The sequence below is a fragment of the Podarcis gaigeae genome (genome assembly GCF_964106915.1).
Source record: "Podarcis gaigeae genome assembly, chromosome: 5".
Lineage (NCBI taxonomy): Eukaryota > Metazoa > Chordata > Lepidosauria > Squamata > Lacertidae > Podarcis > Podarcis gaigeae.
The window spans coordinates 66,271,179-66,291,174 of NC_139681.1; the positions used below are offsets into that span (position 1 = coordinate 66,271,179).

The 19,996-nt window shown below is 43.7% G+C and overlaps 1 protein-coding gene across 1 annotated transcript in view; it reads right to left on the reverse strand.

Annotated features, from left to right (window-relative positions):
* GPC1 (glypican 1) overlaps positions 1-19,681 on the reverse strand; it is a 196,761-nt gene extending 177,080 nt beyond the window's left edge. The window contains exon 1 of the mRNA XM_083742110.1: positions 18,650-19,681. Within this exon, the coding sequence (XP_083598236.1) occupies positions 18,650-18,815 (166 nt within the window). The 5' untranslated portion in view covers positions 18,816-19,681. The remainder of the gene's footprint in view (positions 1-18,649) is intronic.
* Positions 19,682-19,996: the final 315 nt, after the last annotated feature.

Sequence of the window (19,996 nt, forward strand, 5' to 3'; positions counted from 1 at the left end):
AAACAAGAGCCATTGAAGCTAGTTTAATATGTGATACAGTAATTAGACACTTCTAAAAACAACCTGGGACGCGGGTGGCGCTGTGGGTTAAACCACAGAGCCTAGGACTTGCTGATCAGAAGGTTGGCGGTTCAAATCCCCGCGACAGGGCGAGCTCCCATTGCTCGGTCCCTGCTCCTGCCAACCTAGCAGTTCGAAAGCACATCAAAAGTGCAAGTAGATAAATAGGTACTGCTCTGGTGGGAAGGTAAATGGCATTTCCGTGCACTGCTCTGGTTTGCCAGAAGCAGCTTAGTCATGCTGGCCACATGACCTGGAAGCTGTACGCCGGCTCCCTCAGCCAATAAAGCAAGATGAACACCGCAACCCCAGAGCCGTCCATGACTGGACCTAATGGTCAGGGGTCCCTTACCTAAAAACAACTTACATTTTGTTAATCAATAGAAAGAATAATATCTCTTTCAGGGAGAGGCTGCAGGCTGCTTTCCCTTCATTCTGCCTATTTCTACTAACATCATGTGTAAGGAGGCATATCACTTGAAGGACTTTTCCCAGACTGAGAGAAGAACATGAACTTGAAAGTCTACAGGGAGCAGGCATAGGCTCAGTGCAAGCTCAGAGGTCATGCCCATATCCACTTTTGGGGTGGCATGGGCAGAAAGGGCAACACTGACCACCTACTGTTCCCAGGAGCTCCCTAAATTGAATTAAAAAGGCCCAGAAATATAACACATAGGGAAGTGGGCTAGAAGATGTTAAGAGCCCTGGGAACAAAAAGAATCACCCATTTTTCAGAGCCTGGACATGTCATAGGGCAAGGAATGAAACATTAGCAAGTGGTTTTCGAGAGATCACAGTGAGCTGAGACCCTCATAAAAGTTTGGGCACGTGTGCCAGACTTACCATAGTTATTTCAATCAAAATGCTCAATACTTGCTGACACAACACAGAGCCGGTTAAAATTTTGTCAGAATACTTTGTTTTTCTCTTGCTCACCCTCCCTGAAAAAAATTAGGGGACTGGTCCATTTAGTGGTGAATTTCAATAAGCTACACACCCACCTCTAAGAAAGCATACCGATCTCACTTTTCTGAGGTAAAGTTTGTTCCTGAAGGATCCTTTTTGAAAATTTAATAAACTATAAATGAAACAGACATTTAATGAAAGGTGAACAGGCCTTGTTAGAGATTAAAAAGATTTCTAATGTCATACTTGGGAATCAGGCATTTATCATACTTTTAAATGCAAATATGTACACCTATTTTCTGTTGCCTCACTAACTCATATAGTCAACAGTGATGGCTGTTTGTGAACGGCTAAGGCTGCCTTCAGAAGTGGGGTTTATTGAATTAGTTTTAATGGTTGTAGTACTAGTGCTTCTGTCCTGATTTTTAACATTTCTTTTACTCTGCAGTACCTGCTGCATTATGGAACTGTGTCTTTTCGACTGACACTGCCATGCTGCACTAAATTTAATTCAAACCAGTGAGTGTTGCGTGGCACAACAATGAACACCACTGGATATGTCACCCCCCTTTCTACGCATGCATGTGCCTGTTCCCACATGATTCATGGTGCGGTGTGACAAAATGCCACCCAAAATTTCATTGTGTGACCTGTGATCCATGAAAACTGCAGGAAACATACCACACAAAACTGCCACAATAATCTGGGTTTCCCAGTTTGGAAATGGTTTTGTGTAGAAACAATTAACACAGAAATGAGCTCTAAACTTCTGCTAGATTCAGCTAAATTTCCAGAAGCAGCCTTCACATTGTGGAAATTAACAGGTAAGGAAACACTAAGAAGACAGAATAAAGTGCTGCCTGAATGCAGCCTTAATCATTCAAATTTCAACAACTTTGGATGAAATGGCTCAACAGGAAAATCCAAACGAGAAAGAAGGAAAAGTACAAGCCAGAAGGTTAATACAAAACTGTTTACTTTCCCGTAAGCATGCTTCCAATGTTAATACAAGACACCATCATTCAAACCTAAACCTTTGTTCTGGATATTTATGTTAATACCACTCAGAATTCAGATGAAACATTGTTTTCAAACAACAGCAGACGAGCTGAAGCAAGCATAAGAAATGATGGCCTTCTCATACCTGACCATGAAGGCTGCTGAGACTGTGTTGTATCGTTAATTACAGCAGTAATGATGAGACCAGCAGCTAACTTACATGAGTACCATTATGGAGGGAAAAGGCAATGCACACACACATCCAGCTTCCAAAATGCATGAAAGAAGCCCCCAGTTACATCATCAAAACACCCAATAGGGATGAGGGGATTCTGGATTTCAGTAGCATTCTGTACTTTCAAATGGTCACCTGAAGTGGTTGAGGGGGAAAAGTTCCCCCATATACAGTTGTACCTTGGAAGTTGAACAGCTTCATATACAGTTTTTCCTTGGAAGTTGATCCACTTCCTTGAATGGGGCTCTGTAAACCTATTATGCGAATAAAGTTTCTCACTTAACCCTAAACTGAATCAAGCTGAGAATGACAACTTCTCAAAGTAGCAGCCAAAATTGTTAACCGGAGGCTTCTCAACGATGGCTGGGAAGTGCTGGTTGGCAAAAACTATAGCTGTATTGTCACCATAACTGATCAGATACCTCACCCAGCAAGTAACACAGGTTATCTTGCCCAATGCTATTCCACCCATCGATTCCTACTCATAAGCCAAAAAAGGTCCTTCTTACTCCTAAGTAACCAATATGACAGTCCACTACTCTAACTTCTGGACGTAGCAGAATCCCCTATCTTACTGAATGGAAGCAGAAACCACGTAAGTGTTACAGCATGCTGCTGGGATGCTGTTAAACATGGTATGCTGACATCTTCTTGGAAGGAAATCTAACGTGGATTATTTCCTTGCTGGGGTTACCTAGACAGTGAGTGGAACAAGAATCTGACAGAGGGAGCAAGGGAGCACTGCAGCCTCTGCCATTCAGCTATTAAAAGATTCAAGTTAAATATGATCTGGGCATGTGGATAAGTGAAAAGGGATGATAAGTTTTATATATTTAAGAAGCTACATCCATGAATCATCAAGCACTGCAGAGTGATATGAATAGTATTAATTAATCTCACAATAAACTTCCCTGTGCTCATAAATCACTGCTTGCCTACTGCTTACACTTGCTAATGGTGTTTTGGCCTTACCAATTTTTTTAATATTAAAAAAGCGGTCTAAGCAAGGAATCCCACTGGAAACTTATCCAAAGAGTGGGGAGGGGATCTTCACTGAAGGCATAAGGTGTGGCTTACTGAAGCAAATGCTTTTTAAACAAAAGACTTGGGTTATACAACTGTTCTTGTAACTGCATATAACCAAGCCATTACCATAAAGAGGATGGTATTGGACATTTACTGTGCTGTCAATTCTGACCACTCACTGTATTTCCCATCCATATAAATGAAAACTCACAAACATCTATTTGGTGAGGCAGCTATCTAGAGTTGTCATCATTTGAAGGGAAAGAAGATTTAAGCCTCAATCAATCGAAATTTTCCAAAGCCAGACCTACTACTCAGCAGGTTTTGATAAACTATTAAAAAAAAACAACCAAGAGATGATAAAATAAATGCTTTTATGTTGCACCAGTGGATGAGTGATGCTTTTCAGGCTTTCTGCCTTAGGCTCCAAAGTTTTCAGAGCAATCTGCTCCATTTACAGCACGTGGTTCCAACTTCCTGCAGGGCTACATACAGAATCCATGTGATCTTGCTCCTTCTCTTCCCTCAGCACCCTGCCTGCACTGTACCTGATAAACTTTCTCTGCAGAGTTTCTGCAGCTTGTAGTAACTTGGTGTCATCAAAGAAAAAACCCCCAGTTAAAATCTCAAAGGAGGAACCAAATGCAAGACATCTCTTCCTCCCCCACCACCCTGGCTTGCTCATTTCTACTCAGGAGTAAGCCACAGGCTTAAAGCCTGACAGGCAGAATACAAAAAGAAAAAGGCAATGGGGAGATAGGTAGAAAACAGACATTACAGTAGTGTTCTTTCTGGTGATGGTGGGCATGCAAGCTCCCCACAGCTGGCCAAAGGATGGGGCCAGACTGGGCACCCTCATGCTGTGCAATTCTTTAATAAATTCTTTGCTGTCTGGGCAACTGGGAGGGCACTGACAACCCTGACATTTTGCCCTTGGGCAGCATAAGGACAGAAACTGATTTCCAAATGCCCCAATTGTTCCCAACAATGAGAGGCTTTCATTAGCCCAGCAGTTGAAACCTCACTTCTTCTCCCACTCCCCTCCCCAGACTGCATAGCCAGAACTACAGGATCTGATAGGGTGGACATAGGATTTCAGCCCAATGAAGAACTGCTGGTACGTCATGGCAAGCCACGTCTCACGGCTTGTTTCTCCCAGCTGCAGGGAGGAATGAGAGAGGTGTAAGCAATTCACTAGCATGTACCAACATGCCCCTAATTCATGCTAAACTCTGAATGGTCGCTCAATGAATATGCTAGACAAAGAGAAGCTCGTGAGAGGGTTGTAGGGTTTCCGTTGCAAGGAAGAGGCCTTTTTAGCAGCCACCTACCTAAAAATGATCCCCTCTGAAAAGTTTAACAGAATAGAATTACTTCTCAACGCCCACCCTTCAAAAGCCAGTCCTCCCAGCAGTCAGTAAGTACTGAAATACTTTTTACATTACACTTGATTTTAGCCAATACACTAAGAGGTGATAATTACTTTCAGTTGGTGGGATTTCCATGCTGGCACAAATGGAACTGGATGAGGGCGAAAATATAAAATAATGTTTTTTAAAGCATACTGACTCAATTATATAGCATAGTTTACAGTTCTATAAAATAGCGCTATTTTTGCAAGCCAACATCACTTGCCATAAAGCATCTGTGCTTTAGTCTAATAAACGGTTGATAGGGTATATAACTGCGATCAAATTGTCCCGTTGTAACTACTGTAAAATCTACTTCTAAACAGTCAGCAGCGTTGCACTTGAAAGCATGGTTTTGTTATGCACTGCCATAGCCGAACTTTTACAAGTTATCCCTTACTCCTTAGCATATAAAAACAACAACCAAGAAGGAACAAAGAAATGCATTCTATGGCCTTTAGGCAAGCAGTACAAATGAGATGAATGTGCTGTCTTTTAAAAAATTTAACTGGTGCATTTTAAGTATCTTGTTATGTAAGCAGCTGCTTTATTTTAAAAGTTTATTGACTACATGTTACTGAAAACTGCAGTCACTGCCCTAGCTTGCAGTTTCACTCATCATCCACTGATAAGCATTTGAGTACCTGCTCTCTAAAGAGGCATATTCCTATATGTGAAACCCATTATCCAAGTATGGATCCTTATGAGAGAGGTATTGGCAGGCTTAAGAGAAGCCCAAGGTTTGCAGAAGTCTAACAAACTCAAAGGAGACCCACTGAAAACAATCCAATGAGAACTGAGCACACCCAGTGGGCATGGAGTGCTGATGGATCTGTTGGGAGGGGGAGTGGTTGGCTGGCTGCCTGAACAGGAGCACGCCACACTGCACCAATTTGTTGCAGCTTCCACCTGTTTCTCATAATACTAAATCTGACAAAGTAACCTGACTCCATGGGAATGAAATGCTAGAGACATTATTGCATCCATCACTGACACAGCGTTCTAAAATTTTTGTTTCAGTGTAGATGTATTATAAGAAGAATGTCCCATACGGGGAAAAGGAAGAAAATAAACCTTAACACTGTGAAAAGCTGGGCAATCTAGTTGTTTCTGTATGTTTATGAATAGAATGAAATAAAGATTATGGAATTGTTATTTAACTGATTGCACTACGTTGTGACAGATGTGCAGAAACTGCAACATGCCTCAAAACGTTTACAGCACAGGACTTAAAAAGCTGATACTTTTAAGAGAAGATTCAATGATATATTAGTAGTAACTCCTCCGACTATGCATCAAGAAAACCAGTGACAAAATTTGTTTGAGCCACAACTCGTAACACATTCGTGTATAATTAGAACATTAAAAGTATGGTGCACAGATTCAGAAAAGGGCAACTAAAATTATCATGGAACAAGAAAATAAATTTTAAAGCATTTGGAGCTTTTAAGGTTTTTTTTTGGGGGGGGAGAAAGGAAGTATGAAGAACATGACAGAGGTGTACAAAATTAGGAATGGTGTGAAGAAATTGAACAGAAGTTTCCTTCCTCTCTCATAATACTAGAACCTGGAATGTGGAAAGGTTCAGGAAAAAACAAAAGGAGGCATTTCACACAAGACATCATTATAATCTATGGAATTTGCACAAGCCATATTAACGGCCATAAACTTGGATAGCTTTAGGGCAGGCATAGGCAAACTTGGCCCTCCAGATGTTTTGGGACTACAACTCCCTTTATCCCTGACCACTGGTCCTGTTAGCTAGGGATGATGGGAGTTGTAGTCCCAAAACATCTCAAGGGCTGAGTTTGCCTATGCCTGCTTTAGGGTTAGACAAAGCGGGTTTTCCTTCATGGAGAGCACGTGTTGCGGTGGGCACAACCATGCCATTCCCTGTTGATGGCAGGTTAGTTTGGATGGCCACAGATTTGACTGGGCACCTCCAATGTTGTTGGGGAAAACTGATTGTTGCAATTTTATTTGATTGATGGGGTGCTATATAGGTCCCTGTGTGCAGCGTTGAGCTGCTTCTTTTCACTGCGCACATCGGATTACCCGCCCGCCCGCCCACCCTCCCTCCCTTTATTTAGGGTTTGTTTGTGTTGACCTTGCTAAGCCTGTCACGGGGTCGTTTGCTTTGGAGCAGGGGCCTGGTAGGAATTTTACCATTTGGCTGATTGGCTGGTGCCATTTGGGTTTTGCCTACTGCGTAGCAAATTGTCACAACTTGTAAGTTGCGGTTAAAAGGTAAAGGGACCCCTGACCATTAGGCCCAGTCATGACCAACTCTGCGGTTGCGGCGCTCATCTCACTTTATTGGCCGAGGGAGCTGGCGTACAGCTTTCGGGTCATGTGGCCAGCATGACTAAGCCGCTTCTGGCGAACCAGAGCAGCGCACGGAAACACCGTTTACCTTCCCGCTGGAGCAGTACCTATTTATCTACTTGCACTTTGAGGTGCTTTCAAACTGCTAGGTTGGCAGGAGCAGGGACCGAGCAACGGGAGCTCACCCCGACGCGGGGATTCAAACCGCCGACCTTCCAATTGGCAAGTCCTAGGCTCTGTGGTTTAACCCACAGTGCCACCCGCGTCCCCTAGGTTGCGGTTAAGCATTGGTTAATTTTTTGGTTGGTGGAGGGGATGAGGTTGGCTGTGCCTGCCCCTTCAATGCTGCTGCTGCAAGGGTATTCCGTTAAAGGAATCCAGGGGCTCGCCATGCTTTTGTCCGTATCCCTGACAAAGGGCTACGGTTATACAAGAGCCCCAGGGGGCATTTGGGGAGAGGTGTGAGCCTGGCACCCAGCTTTTCCTCTCCCCAAAATTGCTTACCCCTACGGACTTCCACACGGGTGTGGTTGTCAGTTCTGTTCCTACCTCCAAGTGGGAACAGATAGTCACTAACCAAGGCCTAAGCAACCACTCACTTACTGTAATGCAATAAAGTTGTGGCCAAAATTATGCCAAAAACAAAAACAAAAATGATGTGTGAACGTGTTTTTATTCAGGGGTGTCTTAGCGGTCCTCGACATGCAATTCCATGGAGGAAACGGCCATAGTGCCTGTGTAGTATTGGAGACAGGATGGCCACAGCTAAAAAGAAAGGGCGGCACTTTCTGACTAAACTCATTATTTGAAAGCACATAATCTTTTCATTTCTCTCTTTCTCTCCTATTTAGTAAGATCGATGCTCACTTCGCTTCAACAGCTCAGGGAGGAATTTGATCCTCACATTCTCTGTTAAAGAGCAACAGAACAAACCCTCCATTTCCCCATGTCTGCAGATGGTAAGAAGTATTGCAATATCTTCCATCTAAAACTGTGGAGGGCATTAACTGAAACCCGAGATGGGTGAGAGCTTTCAAAACCATTAAATAATTTTCAAAGCACAATATTCCAGGGACAGTCTGCAGCAGCAGCCAGAGACAGATCACTCTGCCTGTACACCACACCTATCAGTCTGAATTCCTGCTTAGAAGCACACTTTCCAGATCCATCATCCGTGAAAGTAGTTTTCGGGGGGGGGGGGGTATGTATGAATCATTTGCAGTATCCTATGGTATCAGGTATTTGGTTTAGCCATGCTGGGTTGAATTTGTTCTAGCAAGCATATTTTTGGTAATCTTTCCTCTGGCAGAGACAACACCTTGAAACGATAATTTAAAATGTGTAACTGAACTCTTACTTCTCCTGGGAGACGTTAAGTTTCAACTCTTTAGAAGACTGCAAGGGTGTATAAAGGCACACTTAATATAGTTCACAAAAGTTTGTTCTGAAAATAATTACAATCAGATGTTCCATGGTGCCCCCAAATTCAGGTACTGCTTGGACAGCCCTAATAAGGCTTTTTAAATTGGAAGAACCTACATGCTCCCATATTCAGGTAGGTAGTCGTGTTGGTCTGACTCAGTTGAAATAATAAAATAATAATAATTGTCCAGTAGTTGGTCTCTAAGGCGCTACTGGACAATTTTTTTAAATTTTTTAATTTATTTCAGCTACATGTTCCCAAACACTCTCCAGAATCTAGAATCTGAGAATTCCTACTGTTGTCTTCTCAGTTTTCACTGCAGCAGAACTGAGATTTTAACAATTCTCAATGCTCGATAATATGGTTTTCTTTGTTGAAATATATGGGAATCTAACCACAAGTGTGAACAGCTGATTTAAAGGGGACTTTTCAGTTTTAACTCAATTAACGTTCTTACAAAATCGACTCAAGGCTGCCAGCAGTCAATGGAGTAATACTGGAGCAAAGGGGAAAGTGTACTGTCAGCTGCATAAAGAAGAGAGCACATTTCCCCCTATGATAGGGACAAGTATATCTAATATCTGAGCTCAGTGTCAATACCATGTAGAACAAAGCAATATTGCAGTTTCATAATGGTCAGAAGCCATCACTACACATAGTCCTGAAAATCAGCAATGTCCCTCTGGCAATGATCTCTTGATGCTTCCAAACAGTTCTATCTACTGTCTCGTATCATAATACTACATAATATTCTCTCACATTAAAACAGAAGAGGTGTGCATCCAGATTCTTTGGTTGTTTACTGCGTCCCACTGTGTTCAATAAGGTTTACTCACAGCTAGGTATGCCTGAGATTGCATTCTGAATCTCAAAGGGCACAGCATTACTTGTACTTTGTAGGTGGAAATGGGGAAGGATTCAGGTGCAATGAATGCTAAAATAGAAGCTGTGTTTGAATAAGGCAAGAGAAATCTCCAAGGTGAGTAATAGAACTAGATAGGAATTCATATGCTAGAACGGGCTGGGGAACCGCAGCCCTGGGGCAACCTTTAGGCCTCCAGTCCACACTATCTGGCCCACAGACCTCTCCCCAGCCCACAGTCCTGTCTCCAGGCCACATCACTGGCCCTGAGAGATTTTGCCCAGTTGAAATATGTCATTGAGCTCTGATAATCCCTCTTACTTATCTGTAGGGAAGACAGAGAGGTGCACGTGTAGAAATTAGGCTACTGTAAATGTTACCATCTTAAAAGGTAGAGACACCACCTTGCCAGCAAAGGTCCATATAGTAAAAGCTATGGTTTTCCCAGTAGCGATGTATGGAAGTGAGAGCTGGACCATAAGGAAGGCTGATCTCCGAAGAATTGATGTTTTTGAATTATGGTGCTGGAGGAGACTCTTGAGAGTCCCATGGACTGCAAGAAGAACAAACCTATCCATTCTGAAGGAAATCAGCCCTGAGTGCTCACTGGAAGGACAGATCGTGAAGCTGAGGCTCCAATACTTTGGCCACCTCATGAGAAGAGAAGACTCCCTAGAAAAGACCCTGATGTTGGGAAAGATGGAGGGCACAAGGAGAAGGGGACGACAGAGGACGAGATGGTTGGACAGTGTTCTCGAAGCTACCAGCATGAGTCTGACCAAACTGCGGGAGGCAGTGGAAGACAGGAGTGCCTGGCGTGCTCTGGTCCATGGGGTCACGAAGAGTCGGACACGACCAAACGAATAAAAGACAACAACAAATGTTACCATTGTTCCTTCACACACTTTTGACTCTGATCCTGTCTATCATTGACATGTGGCCCTCAGAACATTCCCTAGAAAGGAATTGGCCCTCGGGCTGAAAAGGGTTCCCCACCCATGACTTAAAATCTGTGTGATTTTGTCCTTTCCACTCATTTCAGCGGGAGGATTCACAAACTCTGTTGTTCTCCAACACTATCATGGCAAATCTCTGAGGAATTCATCTAGGACAAATTATTTTTTAAAAGATGAAGTTAAGCAATTTGGTTGCCAACTTCCACTTTTGTTCAAAGGGGTCATGAGAAAAAGTGTTTTGAACAATTAGACTTGCAAACTCCCTAGGGAAGCCAATTGCCCATGGAAGATAGAGGATGCCCAATGGCTCATAGAAAATGCAAATGGGAGGCACACAGCTAAGGGAGTTTTGTGCATGAGTTTAGCAAAATTCAAACAATATGCTTTATAAGCAAACCAATTTAAAACATTTTGTTTTAAAAACAATCTCCCCCCTGCATAAGCATTTTGTAAATTGCAACTCTGAACACTTTCAGTACACTTCAGACCCGATCACAAAATTCCTCAGTTTTTAGGGCAAGTCAGCCCTTCATTGGAACCCACTGAGATGAAATTTGCAACTATGTGAAAATACTGGGATTGCCCAGAAGATTATAATCCGGCAGGTTTAATTCAGGCAGGATATACCAGCACTGGAGAATGTTTTGCCTGCCATGTAAAGCTGGTAGTGATTTTTTTTAAAGAATTGTCCAAAGTCCGGTATAAAGGGTACATAGCACGTTTTCTACCTACCTCATCGAAAGAAACAGTAACATCTGGAGAAAATATGCAGTGGTACCTCGGGATGTGAACAGGATCCGTTCCAGAGCCCGCTTCCGTGCTGGTCACGTTTCGCTGCTTCCACACATGTGCATGACGTCATTTTGACCGTCTGCACATGCGTGTGCGGCGAAACCTGGAAGTAACGGGCTCCATTACTTCTGGGTCGCCACGGAGCACAACCCAAAAATCCTTAACTTGAAGCACATTTATCCTGAGGTATGACTGTATTGCCTAAACATTACCAGTGAAAATATAACATTAATGGTATTAATAATAGTAATTTAAACCTCCTATACAGTCATACCTCGAGTTGAATGTACTTCGGGTTGAGCACGTTCGCGTTGCGCTCTGCATCTTGCGTTCCATTTGGGATGCGAACAGGGCTCCGGAACGGATCCCATTCGCATCCCGAGGTACCACTGTAGACTAATAGGCTTGATGTGGACCTCAGCAACTGTTTGAAATATTTGTAAAACTTTCCTTTACATCTGTGATATTCTGCTTTGCATTCCTAACATCTCCAAGTGGGGCTAGGAATCGCCCACAGAGTTTGATGTAGTACAAAGATAGGAAGTAACCATTTTTATACAAAAGAGTATATATAAGCAAAGAGGGAGAGATAAAAATCTTACCTCTTAAATATATTATCTTGAACAGGTTTTGCTTTAAAATCAATTAAGCAGCGTCACATCAGACCAAATATGCATCTACTCCACCATCTTGCCTGCAGTGGCAGCCAGCTACCGGTAGTTGTCAGAAGGAAGCTCATAGCAGATTGCTGCTCTATTGTATTAGGGTACAGCTGCCAGGCCAACCCTTCCTCACTGTCCATCAATTCCTTTGCCCAACCTCTTCCTCTGCCTAGAGTAGCAAAAGTAGGAGACAGAGAAAAGCAAGCAAAGGGACCTGTGGAAGAAGGTGGCCATAGGGACAACTTTGACAGCTCTCTCTCAAGAACAAAATATGCAGGATCCCCAGCTTGTGATCTGACAGCCCTATCTGTAGCCCATGACTATATACATGGAATCTTTGTTCAGAGGCAAAAGCCATAAAACCATGAATTTGTCTCCTTTAAAACTTTTTTAAAAAAGCAATTGTCTTCTAAAATGAAATGAAAACCATTTTTAAAAATTTCATTACTTGTTATTTTATTTTGGTGCACACAAGAGATGAAAGAATTGTATTATTATTGTTAACTCTAAAATGCAATAAAAATCATTATAAAGGATACAACCGTCAGCACACTATTCCATGGCAATGTATACTATATGTTGCTTACATATTCTTTTGCTTGCCTTGATCCTACATCCAGTCAATTCTATGGGATGATCCTGAGTTCTAGCAATTTTGAAAGAATTTCTATACACTCTCTCCACAAAGTTGGCATTATGTTCTGCATTAATCATAGATTCTTTTTTCGTTTCTAAATTAAAATGACCCAATATGGCATGCATGGGATTGCTGCCTTGCAAAGGGAATATATCCCATAGAAATCAAAGGGCATTACTTCTGAGAACAAGTTTTTTTAAAAAAAACAACCAGAAAAGATTTTAAAGAGGAAAGTTTTTTAAGTTTACATGGAAAGAGTTACAAACCCCTAATCACTTTTTCCAGCTCTATCATCTCTTTTCAAAATGTGGCAATTGTAAATAGTAGAATAAATGTGTTATATATTTAAATATGATGGTGTGCACCCCTGAGACTCAAGGAGTTTTAGCTCTGTTTACTTAGGTACTAAGTGAAGGACCAGTCCAGACCAATGAAGGGAGCTGCTAACATCCATGGAGACTCCATTCCAGTCTCCAGGAAGCCAATCTATCTACTCTATGATCAATTGTGAGGGTTGGTATCTTATATTAGGTGAGAAACCTGAGCAGGGATGCTGCTGGTATACCACCTACCCCACTGCCCAGCAGCCTCCCTGACTGAGCTGATGGAGGATATCTCAGAGATGGTATTTGAAGAATCCCCTCCACTGTTGTGCTGGGTGGACTACTGTACTGTGCTCTGCGCAGGGCTGTCCTTGAAGACTATTCAGAAGCTGCAACTAGTGCAAAGTGCAGGCTGCTGGCAGGCAAAACATCTGGTGGGCAATTTGGTATCATTAGCAAGTGTGATTACCTCATTGTACACTGCTGACTGCAAATCATTAATTACCACCACCTGCAATGTAAATCCTTATGGGATATCAGTCCTCAATTCTCCCCATTGTGAAAGCTCTCCATCTGGCAGGCCGCACCTTCAGCTTGCCAATAAGCAATCCATAAAATGATCTGTCCGCTTGTTCAAGGACTGCCACGTTTTCTTAGCAGCCTTAGGTTTCCTTAGAAGTTTTTCATGAGCCCAACTACATCAATGCCTACTGGGCCATCACTGCAGAAAAGCAAAACAGTGTGCAGGTTTCTAGACAAAAAGAACATATGAAACAGGGACTGGGGTAGTTTATGAAGCATATGGAACTCTCAGATGCCTCTAAGAACAGCTCAAAAAAGTGAACAGATACAGAAATAGCTCTTGATAAGCAATGCATTTGCATATTTGCAGGCACTCCAGAGAGCCGTCTCCCCATGCCAATTCCTTCTTCAAACCACATAGTGGGGCTGGGGGGAGCCTGGAAAAAGGGAGCTAGCAACAGCAATCTCCAAAGGGTACCTAATGAGGAGTCCCATGAGCCTAGTTCAGAGACGAAAGGAAGAAGGAACACTACGTCTAGGATTCAGTGATCAGAATAAAGCATTTGCAGAGACTTGATTGGGATGGGAAGAAACTGCCAATAGGTTTTGAATGAAAGCAGAAGGTGAGTACAGAGGGGATCTGGATACGAAAAAGAGTAAAGCAATAGGAGGCAGTGCCGTGCAGTGGGTAAAGCGATATGTTTGGAAACAGGACTGGCAGTGAAGTAGTTTACAGCTCTTCACTTTGAGTGCAACTCTTGCATTTGGAAACGCCAACATCCCCCCCCTAAAATATTCTGCATGTCAGCTCCCAGTGTCCAAATCACATGCTCTATCAAAACACACTGACTCTTATATAGCAGTCACTAGACGGATATTAGCACAACACAGATGTGACTTTCTAAATTTTTACCAATTTGAAGTGCATATGGCAACCACCAACTAGGAACATGAAGAATTCCTTTTTAAGTACACAGCTGGCAGTGCTAGAAGCAGATGGCTCATAAGACAGCACACTCTCATTCTCTCATTTTCCACCGTGTACTTCCTCTACCAGCTTTCATAATGGTATGTATGTAACATTACTGCTCCTGCTATCAAAAGGTATATTTTAACACCTTGTCATTTACATATATATTCGTCAGACATCACAACAGTGGTTCTTATAATTAGCCCAACCCATTACTTCCAACTGTTCTTGATTCTAGATTCTTGGAATAAGACAATGGATTTAAGACTAGACACACAAAAGCCATACCTGAGCAAAAAATATTCACGGTGCGTGTAGAATCAGTTACTGCATGATCATATCCTGAAGGCATAAACCTTTTGTGGCAAGCAAGGTAGGTACAAACTTTAGAAGCTGTGTTTTTTGTTTGTTTGTTTTAAGTAAACAAGACTACAGTGGTACCTCGGGTTAAATACACTTCAGGTTACATACGCTTCAGGTTACAGACTCTGCTAACCCAGAAATAGTACCTTGGGTTAAGAACTTTGCTTCAGGATGAGAACAGAAATTGTGCTCTAGCGGCCAGCGGCAGCAGGTGGCCCCATTAGCTAAAGTGCTTCAGGTTAAGAACAGACCTCCGGAACGAATTAAGTACTTAACCCGAGGGACCACTGTATATGAATCACATTCTGATTTTTAGAATTTCTGTAAGTATTTTTAAATTATATTTATTTAAAATAAAATCTGAATATAATATAAGCATGTCAAAGACTAAAATTATAACTTGATCATAAAAATGAATCATGGCCCTTTTCTCTCACATGCAACAAGTTAAGAGGCTGTTTTCTGTGTAAAAAAGAACCAGGGGGAGAAAAATGTCTGAGGACTGCTGAGGTTAAGCATTATGAATGACACAAAAAGCCCTGTATTGTATTGTGTTATTGTAGGTATGCTATGGGACCCAGGCAGCCACAAGTCATCACAGGCATACAGTCTTACCAACACCATTAGCTGAAAACATATGGATAATCTTACTCCTATTTATGCTCTCTTAACTATCCAAAAGCTATAAAGGGTTCAGTTCTCAAACTGTTGTTGGGAAGTGCCAACAACGTAACGTCAAGCCTCAATGCAACAGGGATGGGTTCCCCACCTAGAATTCTCCCCAGCTTCCCATTTTCTAGATAAGGAACTTCCCCCATAATCACACTGGGTCTTGACTGCCCAGTTGGGAAGGCTTTCAAAATTCAGCATGGCGCCACAATCAATATCCTACCCTTCTCTCTCGCAGGCGAGGGGCACAATTGGTGTCAAACACAAATTCTGGATGGCTACCAAAGCCAAACAGAATTTAAGACTCCTGATTCATAGCCTTTCATTTGTACAGAGATGGAAAAGACAGAAATCTCACTCACACTGTAATATACGTATACACTGCTGAAGTTTGTCGTTGCCCAATTTGGATTGTGTATGAACTCTGGTAGACCAAAATGCTTCTTTCCATTTGAGGGCACGCATTATGGCCCAATTTCTTCTCTGGCTGAGATTCTAATAACCCAGTTCCTTCACTCTCCCAGTTAGATAAGCTGATGTTGGAGATGGAGGAGATGTTGGAGATAGGGGGTCCTCAAGAGATTGGGAGTGGGATTGGTCCACGTGCTATTCCTGATGTCAATGGGTGTGTGAAATGGGTTGGCTGAGATTCATAAATAGGCAAAGGATAATTTCCCTTTTGGGGGGCAGGGGAGTAATAGTTTTGTTTAATCAGACTGAGGAGGAAGGGGCTCACAAATCACATTCAGCAGCGCAAAGGGCATGTAGACACATGATCAAAGGGCTTGGATTATGCTCCTAGTTTGTATAAAGGCAGTCTATTAAATTACAAACCAATATGCTTTAAAGCAGTTGGAGTGCACGTGTGTTTAAGGCATGTTTACAGATTTCTAAGAGAACTGTGGTCTAAACTACCTCAATTTAAATCCAACCACTTGGCTGCCAAGCGATTGGACACGAAACATAGTAACAAGGTACCTAAACAGTTGCATTAAATATGTACAAGTAATGGGATCCTGAATAGGTAAACTTGCACCAAATGCTATGGTGCTGTTATTCCACTGCACCCATATAGACTTGAGTTCTTCAGTTTTCTCCTAATGCTGCTGAGCTACACCTAGAAAAAGTTCCAGTCTGCATTTGGTATAATTTATAGGAATAAAACTCCCTTCTGGTTTTGTTGAAGTCTGAACTAAGCCCTCTGTTTAAATCCGGGATAAGGAAGCAGTGGCCAGATGTTGCTGGATTCCAATTCTATCATTCCTGCTGGCTGAAGGAAGTCCAGCAACATCTGGAGGACCATAGGTTCCCCACCCCTGGTTTAAATGGCCAAGAAAAGGAAAATCCCGCTTCAACTGTTTGCTTACTCCATGTGAGCAGCTGCAAATACAAGACACGGGCCAATCCCATGCATGTTTAATTGGAAGCAAGTCTCAATGACATCCAGAGAACTTACACCCAAACACTATATGCACAGGATTACAGCCTTAGGGAGCAACTAATCTCACCCTGCAGAAAGTTAAAAAGCAGTATTTGTCCAAATCTTATGAACATCATGCTTGACTTTCAAAGTAAAAAATATTTCATCCCTGAAGAAGCAAAGGAGCCAGGAGGAACTGTGAATAACTGCAAACTAGCAAGACAACTGAAACCATTCTGTAGGGGGCATTCTTTCAAAGCTCACCATACTTCAATGAAGGAAACTATGAGCTGTATGTACCCACCATCATTCGTACTCAGATACATTGAAATTAATGGGCATGACTAACTAAGGTCCACTCATTTCTATAGGTTTACTCTGAGCAAAACTTAAAATACCACCTAACGTAACTGCTTCCTCAACATTAATGTTAAACTGTTAGGTCTGCCTGGCATACTACTGAACAGCAACCCTAACCAAACTTATCTGGAAGCAAGTTCAATTTAAACCAGTGGGATTTACATCTGAGCAAACAACAGGTTCCAGCCTACCAAATTCTACTCAGAGTAGACCCACTGAAATTAATGGGCCAAAGCTACTGTTCTGCTTCAATTTATAAAAGTCTACTCTGAGCATCCCTAGTAGCAGATACAACCCACTGTCAGAAATTGACTGTAGAGCATAATTTTAATGGAATAATGCTGTGGTTTGGCTTTGATGCCTACCCTAAGATTACCTTACTGCTGTGTTGCAATGAGAAAGTTCACACAAGTCAGCTAAAATGAACTATGTCCCCCAGACCTTTTGTATTTTTGCATATTTTGCATGTTTCGATACAAGTAATAAGAAAATACCTTTAAATGTATTCGTTTTTTAAAAAGGAAAGCCTCCAATACATACAGAGGAAGTAAGGAAATAAACTGAATTCTGGAACGAACTTTCAGGAGTTACCGCAATCTGCATCTTCCGCTAACTTCCTTGAACAGCTGGGCATTCGTGTGTCATTTTTAAAAATTGCCAGCTGGTCTTTAAGCCTCTTCCTTCTCAATAAGATGAAGCACACCATCTCTTCTCTTATTACCTTGTGGCATTCTCTAACTTTGAAACCAATCACAAGAGTTTTTCATTATCCACACCACACTTCTGGCTCAAATCCTCCCGACTGCATTACAGCCTTATGCTAAGGGCAGATTTATTTGTTTATTTACAAGCACAGCAAATGACGCCCCCCCCCCCAATATCACATCGCCTTTAGCAGAAGAGGTTGGAAGCAGAAGGCAAGAGAGCCACAAATGAAACTCATTTTGAGGCAGCAGTGACACCGGGAATGATGTTTTGGTGGTGGCTACTTGGTTTTAAGAAAATGTCACACAGAGAAAATGTCTCAACCCTCCCTTCAAAAGCAGAATCTTCAGCAGATGCTGGTTTTGCAAGAACCCTCTCAACACAAACTCAACACAAAGTTCCAGGAAATACTGCAGTGGTTAAGTTGCAGCTGACAAAAGGAAATGGAAAAATGGGAAGGTGCTGAATAGAGGGAGGTGGGGGTTGAGAAAAAAGGCAAAGAGCTTCGGGTCTTTCCCCTAAACTAGTTACCTCAAAATGGTTTGTTAGATGGATGAATTACAGAAATTGCATCAGTAAGATCTCCCCACTCCACCCCCGCTACCTTTCAGAACACAAAGCCACAGGATCTATACACAGCACTTCTTCCCTGCACCTGGTGACATGTTTTAGAATGGAAAATCCTGGAGCTCAAAGCCTTCTTCATGTCCCACCTTCGCCCCCGGAGCCCCAACACTGAGTTCGCCTACAAATGCAATAGGAAAGGAGTGGCACTCTGCACATGCTCGACAGTTGTCTTCTTTAGGGATAGGCTCAGATATGGATTACAGGACTCAGTTTACTCCCGCGCCTCTCCGTCCTCCATCGGATTAGTTACCAAGCCTGCCCGAGTCATGCATCCCGCTGAGGATCCTGGCAACCCACATTGCTCGGAGATGTGGCAAAAGGGCCTGAAGAAGGAGCCCTGGGGCAGAAAAGCCGATAACGGCGGCGATGGCAGAGAACTAGTCAAAGCATCTACTCACCCGAGATCTCCGCTTGGGGGACCCCACTCGGGCTGAATCCTTTGGCCCCATAGAGTTGCCGGAGCTCAGCGCAGCTCCTCGGCTTGTTGCCGCCGTCGCTCCGAGCCGACGAGGAAGACGCGGCGGCGACCCACAGCAGCCAAAATCCCCACGGGAAGAAACGCATCCTGCCCTCGTAGCCCGAAAAGGAAGGGAGAAGAACCTGCAGCGGGCGATCCCAAAACGGCCTCGCTGTGCTGCTGCTGCTGCTGCTGCTGCTGCCGCCTCTCTCTTCTCAAGACAAGGGATCCGGCGGGTTGCGGAGAGGTGAGGGAGACGCGGTCGCTCAGTCCCACCTTCCCTTGGCCATCTCCTCCCTCTGCCTGCCTTCCCAGCTCCGCTTCCAACAAGCACAAGGGGGAAACCCCCAGGGGCGGGCAAGGAACAATGCAATCCCCAGCCAAACCAAGCGGTGCAGGCGGCGGCGCAAGGTGGCCCAGAAAAGCCGCGGGGTCAAGTCGCTTCCAAGGTGGGGCGCGAGGGGGGAAGAAGCGGCCGAGTTTTCACTTCAGGAAAGCGGCGGCTGGAAGGCAGCGCTCGAAAAGGAGATCCCAGGAAATTAAATCCGCGCGCCGGCTGCTGCTCTCACGGCACAGACGGAGAGAAGGAGGATGAGTGTATAAGGGGCAGGTTTGCATAGAAGACCCGATCCGGTTTCCCTCCTTTTTGTGTGTGTATAGTATATAAAAAAAATCCTCAGAACTATTGCATGGTTATTAAACGACAGGCTGCATCTCTTGACCCGAGGTGGAGAGGGAGTTGCTGGGGGTGCCACGGAGAAATGCAAACGACTGCAAGCCTCGACGGGCAAAGTTTGAGGCTGGAAAGAAGAGGAGGAGCTGCTGCCGATGGTTCCCAGGCAGCGGCGAACAACTGCGCGGGGCACGCGCCTCGGTGCGCGTCCGATTCGGCCAGCGAGCGGTGGCTGCAAGGAGGCGGCGGCGGCGGCGGCAGCAGTAGCAGCGGCACCACCTGCAAAGAAAGCCAGACCCAGAAAGAGGAGGCTCCACACAGCAAGGCAGGGCTTCCCCGCCGGACGTGGCATCACGCCTCCCGACGGCCAATCAGAGTAGGGTATAGCTCCCCCCCCTCATGCGCTCCCTAACCTATGCTCCGCCCCCTCTTTAGCAACATACTCAGCCGTGGGATGTCTCCTTTCAGAAATCGCGGCTGCTCATTGTTTGAGTCGCGGGCGCCCCCCCCCAAAAAAAATAAGAAACCGGCGCGTTTATGCGCAGCAGCAGCAGCAGCGAGATCCGAAGCAACGCTGCAACTTTCTCTCTCACTGCGGGACGGGAGGAAGAAAGA